The sequence below is a fragment of the Littorina saxatilis genome, linkage group LG1, assembly GCF_037325665.1.
Source record: "Littorina saxatilis isolate snail1 linkage group LG1, US_GU_Lsax_2.0, whole genome shotgun sequence".
NCBI lineage: Eukaryota > Metazoa > Mollusca > Gastropoda > Littorinimorpha > Littorinidae > Littorina > Littorina saxatilis.
In genome coordinates this window covers 60,425,964-60,435,805 of record NC_090245.1, presented here as the reverse complement: position 1 = coordinate 60,435,805, position 9,842 = coordinate 60,425,964, and the positions used below count along the sequence as shown (strand labels likewise).

The 9,842-nt window shown below is 39.5% G+C and overlaps 1 protein-coding gene across 1 annotated transcript in view; it reads right to left on the bottom strand.

Annotated features, from left to right (window-relative positions):
- Positions 1-1,948: 1,948 nt before the first annotated feature.
- LOC138981069 (hemicentin-1-like) overlaps positions 1,949-9,842 on the bottom strand; it is a 349,865-nt gene continuing 341,971 nt past the window's right edge. The window contains exons 8-9 of the mRNA XM_070353925.1: positions 8,958-8,981; positions 1,949-8,146 (exon numbers count right to left, since the gene is read on the bottom strand). Coding sequence (XP_070210026.1) covers positions 7,992-8,146; positions 8,958-8,981 — 179 coding nt within the window. The 3' untranslated portion in view covers positions 1,949-7,991. The remainder of the gene's footprint in view (positions 8,147-8,957; positions 8,982-9,842) is intronic.

Sequence of the window (9,842 nt, the reverse complement as noted above, 5' to 3'; positions counted from 1 at the left end):
AAAGGACGCAGTAAATATAACAAAAGTGGACAAAATTGGTAGTGTTTGTTTTAGAATTAAGAAATATGTAGATGTGAACAAAATGTTAATGTTCTACCGCTAAAATGTCAAAAGAGAGACATCTGAAATGTCTTCAGATTGGGGGAATCGGCAATGATTATCAATGAAACTATTTATTCTGAAACAGATTAGATTCAGAACAACATTTCATTTCTATTTTGCAGGAAAGAAAGCGCATGTACTCCTGTGTTTCCATTTTAAACATAAAACAAGAAAAGCATCCCTCGTGTTAATGGTTTTACAAAGTACATCTTCCTGGAAATCACAGTCTGAAACAAGCACAATTACGAACAGAAAAGTACAATATTTATTCACATAATCTTTTAATCTTTTCTAATGAATAATTCGCATGTTATCACAAGCAAGCAGAGAGTCAGACCTCTGTTTTGAGACAAGAAACAAGCCAGGTAATTATGGTGCGTTTGTGTGGACCAAAACAAATAAAATGTGCTTGATTTCGATGCATGATTGTGAGTTTTCTTTTCTTGCCATATTAGTAATTATTTGTCCTTAAGAATTGACCAATTTTTTTCAATTGAAAGTTTGTTGATCTTTCTTGGGCAAAATATGCAGAAATTGTCTTGCAATAATTTTCTTATTCATATTGACAGTACTCGTGATGCTGGGAACGTTGCTCAGATGATTTAGTTACTGGGTACATAAAGAATAATGAGCTAACTAATGGGTTTGAGGTAGACAGTATTATGAGCATGATGCGTATACACTAATCTTCATCCTTCTATTATGCATGTGAAATCCAAAAACATAGCAATATGGAAACATTGGCAGAGCTAAGATTAAGACAGTCGTTTTTGTTTTAATTTGAAGCAAGTTAAATTATTTTAGTTGATATTCTAACCAGATAGAGTATGCTAAAATCGAAAGATAAAAATGCTACTTCAAAGTTTCTCAGATCTCTTTTCATCTTGGTGTGTTGATTTTGGAATGGGAGGAGAGGGCTTGGAGTTGGGGAGAGAGAGAGAGAGAGAGAGAGAGAGAGAGAGAGAGAGAGAGAGAGAGAGAGAGAGAGAGAGAGAGAGAGAGAGAGAGAGAGAGAGAGAGAGAAGGCCGTCTCCAATGTTACTGAGAGAGAGAGAGAGAGAGAGAGAGAGAGAGAGAGAGAGAGAGAGAGAGAGAGAGAGAGAGAGAGAGAGAGAGAGAGAGGGAGAGAGAGAGAGAAGGCCGTCTCGATCTCCAATGTTACTGAAACACACAACAGGTACAACATAAATAGGATTTGTTTTGTGTATTAAATGCAGATTGTACATGTACCCTTTCACATCACATTGACCTTCCTGAAATAAGGTTTGGAAGGGATTAAACAAATTAAATTTAGTCATTCAAAATATGATACAGCACAACCACAAGATAGAAATTCAAAATATTTACATCTTGTCATAAAATAGCCTCTAATAAATTAAAACAAAATACAATAGTGTGTGCTGCTCCATTGCTACTTACATAAGAGCATCTCTACAAAGTGAACTGCCTAGAAATGACACACCGCATATTTCTTTTTATATTTAGTCAAGTTTTGACTAAATATTTTAACATCGAGGGGGAATCGAAACGAGGGTCGTGGTGTATGTGCGTCTGTCTGTCTGTCTGTCTGTGTGTGTGTGTGTGTGTGTGTGTGTGTAGAGCGATTCAGACTAAACTACTGGACCGATCTTTATGAAATTTGACATGAGAGTTCCTGGGTATGAAATCCCCGAACGTTTTCTTCATTTTTTTGATAAATGTCTTTGATGACGTCATATCCGGCTTTTCGTGAAAGTTGAGGCGGCACTGTCACGCCCTCATTTTTCAACCAAATTGGTTGAAATTTTGGTCAAGTAATCTTCGACGAAGCCCGGACTTCGGTATTGCATTTCAGCTTGGTGGCTTAAAAATTAATTAATGACTTTGGTCATTAAAAATCGGAAAATTGTAAAAAAAAATAAAAATTTATAAAACGATCCAAATTTACGTTTATCTTATTCTCCATCATTTGCTGATTCCAAAAACATATAAATATGTTATATTCGGATTAAAAACAAGCTCTGAAAATTAAATATATAAAAATTATTATCAAATTTTTTTTTTCGAAATCAATATAAAACAAGTCGCGTAAGGCGAAAATACAATATTTAGTCAAGTAGCTGCCATTTTTCAGCAAGGCCGTATACTCGTAGCATCGTCAGTCCACCGCTCATGGCAAAGGCAGTGAAATTGACAAGAAGAGCGGGGTAGCAGTTGCGCAAAGAAGGATAGCACGCTTTTCTGTACCTCTCTTTGTTTTAACTTTCTGAGCGTGTTTTTAATCCAAACATATCATATCTATATGTTTTTGGAATCAGGAACCGACAAGGAATAAGATGAAAGTGTTTTTAAATTGATTTGGACAATTTAATTTTGATAATAATTTTTATATATTTAATTTTCAGAGCTTGTTTTTAATCCGAATATAACATATTTATATGTTTTTGGAATCAGAAAATGATGGAGAATAAGATAAACGTAAATTTGGATCGTTTTATAAATTTTTATTTTTTTTTACAATTTTCAGATTTTTAATGACCAAAGTCATTAATTAATTTTTAAGCCACCAAGCTGAAATGCAATACCGAACCCCGGGCTTCGTCGAAGATTACTTGACCAAAATTTCAACCAATTTGGTTGAAAAATGAGGGCGTGACAGTGCCGCCTCAACTTTCACGAAAAGCCGGATATGACGTCATCAAAGACATTTATCAAAAAAATGAAAAAAACGTATGGGGATTTCATACCCAGGAACTCTCATGTCAAATTTCATAAAGATCGGTCCAGTAGTTTAGTCTGAATCGCTCTACACACACACACAGACACACACACACACACACACACACACACACACACATACACCACGACCCTCGTCTCGATTCCCCCCTGTACGTTAAATTATTTAGTCAAAACTTGACTAAATATAAAAACACTTTCATCTTATTCCTTGTCGGTTCCTGATTCCAAAAATATATAGATATGATATGTTTGGATTAAAAACACGCTCAGAAAGTTAAAACGAAGAGAGGTACAGAAAAGCGTGCTATCCTTCTCAGCGCAACGAATACCCCGCTCTTCTTGTCAATTCCACGGGCACTGCCTTTGCCACGGGCGGTGGAGTGACGATGCTACGAGTATACGGTCCTGCTGCGTTGCGTTGCGTTCAGTTTCATTCTGTGAGTTCGACAGCTACTTGACTAAATATTGTATTTTCGCCTTACGCGACTTGTTACATTTAGTCAAGTTTTGACTAAATGTTTTAACATAGAGGGGGAATCGAGACGAGGGTCGTGGTATATGTGACCCTCCACCACGAAATGAGTCGCATGTCACCTCGCGCGGTTCTGCGCTAGGCTTAATGTAAGTCCGGGGAGTGTCTGGTAACAGTGTGAGGGTCACCTTAGTTACAGGTTTATAACTCAAACAGTTTTTGCTCTTTTCTAAAACGGGTTTCACCACTAGATAGAGCATAAAACACTCTTTATGAAAATGTAAAAATATGAAAATCATGCAAAGGTGACATGCGACTCGTTCCGTGGTGGAGGGTCACATATGTGTGTGTGTGTGTGTGTGTGTGTGTGTGTGTGTGTGTAGAGCGATTCATACTAAACTACTGGACCGATCTTTATGAAATTTGACATGAGAGTTCCTGGGAATGATATCCCCGGACGTTTTTTTCTTTTTTGCGATAAATGTCTTTGATGACGTCATATCCGGCTTTTTGTAAAAGTTGAGGCGGCACTGTCACACCCTCATTTTTCAATCAAATTGATTGAAATTTTGGCCCAGCAATCTTCGACGAAGGCCGGACTTCGGTATTGCATTTCAGTTTGGTGGCTTAAAAATTAATTTATGACTTTGGTCATTAAAAATCTGAAAATTGTAAAAAAAAATGTTTTTTTATAAAACGATCCAAATTTACGTTCATCTTATTCTTCATGATTTTCTGATTCCAAAAACATATAAATATGTTAATTTGGATTAAAAACAAGCTCTGAAAATTAAATAAAATTAATTTTTATTATCAAAATTAAATTTCCAAAATCGTTTCAAAAACTATTTCATCTTATTCCTTGTCGGTTCCTGATTCCAAAAACATATAGATATGTTATGTTTGGATTAAAAACACGCTCAGAAAGTTAAAACGAAGAGAGGTACAGTAAAGCGTGCTATGCAGCACAGCGCAACCGCTGCCGCGCCAAACAGGCTCGTCACTTTCACTGCCTTTTGCACTAGCGGCGGACTACGTTCAGTTTCATTCTGTGAGTTCCACAGCTTGACTAAATGTAGTAATTTTGCCTTACGCGACTTGTTTATTTTACAAACAGAAACATTATTGTCAACATGAAAGTCGTTTTATGAGCAAGTTTTGTCACAAACAAGGCTAAGAGTGATGTTGTTTACATGTACAAATTAAAAACAAATGAGAAAACCACGAAACCAAAAACGGTGTTTTCACTAAGATCAATGTGCAGTATTCTTTACAATGCAAGTAATTCACAAAATATCGCGAAAGTCTACATTTGTTATTCGGTTCACACACAATGAGGTCAGTAGTCGGGCAACCTGAACGGACAGGGAGTTCACATAAGGGAGAAAACTTTACTCTTGTCCAAACTCTCTTTGCTTTGGGGAGGGTTGCTGCCCTTGCACTGTGAACTCTTCAGCAATCGAAGTCCCTAGGAACAAAATACCATGTGTTTCTGACAGAATCGATAGCGTTTTAATATTCTTAAATGTTGAACATTGTTTGTCGGCTATAAGTGTCCAAAATACATTGCTTCTCGCGTTGCTGATTAAGTCTTTACAAGGAGACAGCAATGAATCACTGACCTGCCCTTACAGTCACTTTAACAGATCTAAATAATTCAGGTACTCTTCAAATTAGGCACTTTAAATATTTTGTGGCTGATTATATGGGACTTTTAGCTCTGTTTGAGTGACTGCACTTGTTATCCAAAATGGATGGTGTTCAATGTCTTCTGCTGTTCGACATGTCTGGTGTCTACTCCAGTGTTAATGCTATTTGGCTTCTGCTGTCCAAAATGGATGGTATTCAATGTCTTCTGCTGTTCGACATATCTAGTGTCTACTCCAGTGTTAATGCTATTTGGCTTGTTAGAGAAGCGAACTCCGGAACACGTTGTCGTCTTCAGGGGTGCCCATATCACCTAATGCCAATAAGAAGCGACCAATAGATTTTGAAAAGTTACCCCCCAAAAGTGGCATTTTTTTTTTCAATATTTGTACTTTTGTGTAGCTTTATCGTTGACCAACACAGTAGCAGGTGCCCGTCGTGATTTAGACACGCCGTACGCTCGTACTATGTAAGTGTGTATTAAAGCTACATGACGGTAATGTATTTGACGGGCCCTGCTTTTATTTTTCTCGCAGTATGCTTCCAAGGGCGAAAACCATGTCAAAAGTATGTTAGGTGTTACCATTTCACAAGGAATAACCGGTAACGCACATGACGGTTAAAAATCCTTACTTTAGGAGATGACACAATGGAGCCCTAAGGTAACAGTAACGTAAATGACTTTTTGTGAGCATTGATTTCTCTCAGGACTAGGAACGCAATGGGCATGTATTGATGTGCCTCAGTTATCTTACGGCCGACCAATAACAGGGCTGAGGAAAGTTGAATCTTGTTGTATTAGCCGCAGGACCCTTGGAAAATAAAAAAACCCACTAAAATGTTTCTTCTTATTGACAACGAGCGATGTACACCTTCAAGTGGGTTTTTTAGACTATGATTATCATATCGGCTTCATGGGTGCGCATGCACACGTTCAAGCGTTTTCTGTTGGACTATGATTATCACATCGGCTTCAGGGTTACAGTTTCTCTGAATCTTTCTTTTCGATAACTATAGTATAGAATGCGCGCATAGTATTCACATTAGCTTCGTCAACATTTCGCCTCTGTTTACTCGATGTTCAGTAGTCACATCAGATGGTAAGGATGCTTTTCAACAACTATGTCATTATCTTCAATGAGCCTGTACACTTAATTCTCAACAGCTACGTGCACATTCATGTTTCTTCCTTCTTCATGTTGTTTACTGGATGATACAAAGGCTTCCTAGCTGGCTACTGGGCTGTACATCTCCAGAGAGTGAAGTTTTTGACAGTCTTAGAGCTAATAAATGTCCTTTGTGCGCTAGATGTTTCAGGGGGGGGGGGGGGAGAGAGGTTGTACTACGTGCGTGCAGGTCATGCACATTTGCACAAGATTCAACATATGTGTCGAGGTTTCAGATAGGGGAACCAAAATCTACAGGCAAACGTCATGCTTTGAACGAATGCATTAATTAATTATATTCACACGTTTACCACCTCCAGTGATGCCTGAATTCAGGCCAGAGATCACTCCTTTCAGAGCCATTCGCGAGATAACTCTTGAATAAACTTGTCAAAGCCTATAACCGTCAAAAATAATAATTACACAAAAGAAGTGCCATTTTGCAAAGTAAAGAAATCTTACATGTTTTGGGGCGTTTTTCACACATAAGGGCAACGCATCCACACTACTCAAAACTATGAAGACGACTTCTTGCGTTATTATCACAACTGCCTTAATTGTTACTGTTTAAAACAATCCTCTCACAGTATTCCTCCTTTGGAATAAGTTCACTTCTGTCATGGTTGTCATCTGTTAGAAATTCAAAATGTCTACAAGAACCACACGGTGAAAACGTGCTGCGTGTTGTTTTGAATCACGACAGAAGTTGCCTGCTTTCAGAAATCCAGCTCAAACAAGGCTGGTTTATTACTAACCATGACGCTGACTCTTTCAGACGGTATGTTAGAGCCATGATTCCCAGGGAGAATACGACGATGACTCAGGTATACTGTCCCATTTTACTAACACCTCTAGACATGGATCCTGATATCCTAAAACACAACCTTGCTTGGAGTGTTTAAGTTTTGTAGCACTGACACTCTGTTTATATATCGCAGGTCAAAGTTTCTTATTATCACTTCAGCATTTTTTGTTCTGGAAGCAACGCTGTTAATGTTCCCCGACATTCTTGTCAACAACCCTCGTATTTCCCCTTCCAGGCATCTGCATCCCAATGCACTTAACAGAGGAAATGACCATTACATGTTTTGCTTTGCCAGAGAAAAACACAAGGCCATCATATGTATAGCCGGCTCTCCGGACAGAGTAAGTTTACACGGGACTGTCTGAACAAAACATGAATAGAACATGTCTTATAAAACTATGTACAAGTCTTTGCGTAGCATTTTGCACATGGTGAATTCTCACTGCAAGCTGCGGGTTCCGAATCTTCCGGAGACTTTGAGTGAACGGCCCATTTCTCACACGTACACAGCAGATCTAGCACTGCTCGGCCTTGTCTGGATGTGTCGGCAAAGGGACTGAATGCGAGATAGTTCGTGCTTTTGAGTGCGCTTAAGAGTTGGAAAGAAAGCTCGACATACTGAGAAAACCCGTAACCAGCAGAAAGTTCTGGATTGATGAAAGGTATGCCAACAGCGTCTTTAGCAGATCTAAAACTCAGCGAGGGTTCTAGAGCGTGAGAGGTACCACCACTCCCAGTCCACATGTCGCTGCCAAAAGAAAACATCCCGACGTCGGCAGTAGCGGTTCTACGCACACTGTCTTTTTCGGAGTCAAGACGCAAATCGTTACCACAGTGGGCAAAACTCCAAACCGTTACCTCCCCAACCGCGGAACAAGCCAGCACTTCTTTCAGAAAAGCGTTGTCTCTCTGGAAGCTACCTTTAACACACCTTTCATCCACACCCTTATCCGGGCCACCTGAGGAATCCTTTGAGGACGCGAGACTGGCGTCAGGGAGATGTTTCCCGAGGCGAGTAAGAAGTATCTGTGCGTCTTGCGTACCTTCTGGAGGCCAACAAGAATCAGCGCACGTGGCACAGTCACGTGAGGGCTCGCAGGAGGGGCCAGCACAGCAGCGCGTGGAGGAGGAGGACGGAGGATGATGCAGGGGACATCTTGCTGGCACTGTTGCCGAGTGCCCCCTGTGGTGGTCCGACCGGCGGGTGCTTGGTGCTGCCTTCGTATGGCGGCTTGTCTGTAGGCAAAAAATTGGCTTTGTCAAAACACATGCGCGTGGGCTGTCTAGCAACACTCCGGCAAGTTTTCGAACTTTTTCGCTACACACATTTGACGCTGGGAAAATACTTTCTCTCTGGCAACGCACTTTGTAATCTGTTGGCTGTGTAGTATCTCTAAGTGTGGCAGCTTAGCAGGAGGTCGCTGAACGCGTCATTTTTAACAAAGAAAATTAGATGCACATCTGCTTAGCTGACAAAAGCTGATAAAAATCAAGGTTACGTTGTGGAACATTTAATCATTGACACAAAAAACATTCTCAAATTACAGCTAACAAAACCTGAACTTCTGTAAACATCAACTTTACAGAACCATCTTCACAATTTATTACTGTTTCTTACTCGTGTATACACAATGTGGTTTAAAAATCCATATATAACATATATCTACTTTTGCTCTTGCCCCGCGGTGTTTTAATAGCTACTGAAAGGCAGATTCGCTTTTACAATTTCAGCTATAGATCTCGTTCTCTTTTCATCTCCATTAAAACAGAAACTGACTTGACAGCCGACTTTATGTTTACTCACAGTGACACATGTACACGCGCCAACACATTCCAAAACAGAGAGAGAGAGAGAGAGAGAGAGAGAGAGAGAGAGAGAGAGAGAGAGAGAGAGAGAGAGAGAGAGAGAGAGAGAGAGAGAGAGAGAGAGAGAGAGAGAGAGAGAGAGGGAGACACTCAGCTAGAGACAGAGAGAGAGAAAGAGAGAGAGAGAGAGAGAGAGAGAGAGAGAGAGAGAGAGAGAGAGAGAGAGAGAGAGAGAGATTACCTCTCTGTTTTTTGATGGTTTCAGCTGAAACAGAAAAACAAACCACTCAGCTTTGTTCACTGCAAACGAGGCTGTATTAATAAGGATCAAGTAGTGTTTTTGAGCATGTCAAAAGTCCATTGTGTACCGTACATTGCCCATTCCCCTTACGCACGTTTTTGACCTCGCCCACGACATAAACGATAAGCAAAAGATAAAAAAAATAATACTGTTCACACAAAAAAGGTATAAGCAAACAAACAAAACAAAACAAACACCCAGTTATCAAACAAAACTACCACAAAGGTGAAGAAAACTGACATCAAAGACAACATTGAATGTGAAAGAAAAAACTCAACAGCTACTCAGGCAAATGAAGCAACTACCACTTACAACTAACACTGTTTCAGACGCTACAGCAATGTCGACTATTATAACGTTTCTTGACTAACAGGAAAATTGTGATTAATTCCTGCGCATATTTGATACTTCTGTAGCATGAGTTTCATTTGTATTGTGCCCTCCTTCTGTGCTCATGCATTTGTGTGCAAAATATGAACTTGTGTTCCCGTTTTATTCACCAAAATAACATACTTTCGCTCTTCGATCTATGGTGCAAAAACAAAGCTAACAATAATCCGATATTCTGCCTGCAGGCACTAATGATAAATTGGTGTGGCACTTTACTACAATGCAAACTTGCGTGACAAACGCGTGAGCATTTAAAATATTCCACATGACACAAACAGAGACGGCAAAACAAATGAACAAAAAATCCATGGGGCATTTTTACTATTTGCGATGCTCTTATAATACTGCGTTTTCTCCCAGGAGACAAATATAAGAGTGTTCACAAAGTACTTCATATTTGTTCTCGCCCAAAAATGAATACTGTGATGTTATCTA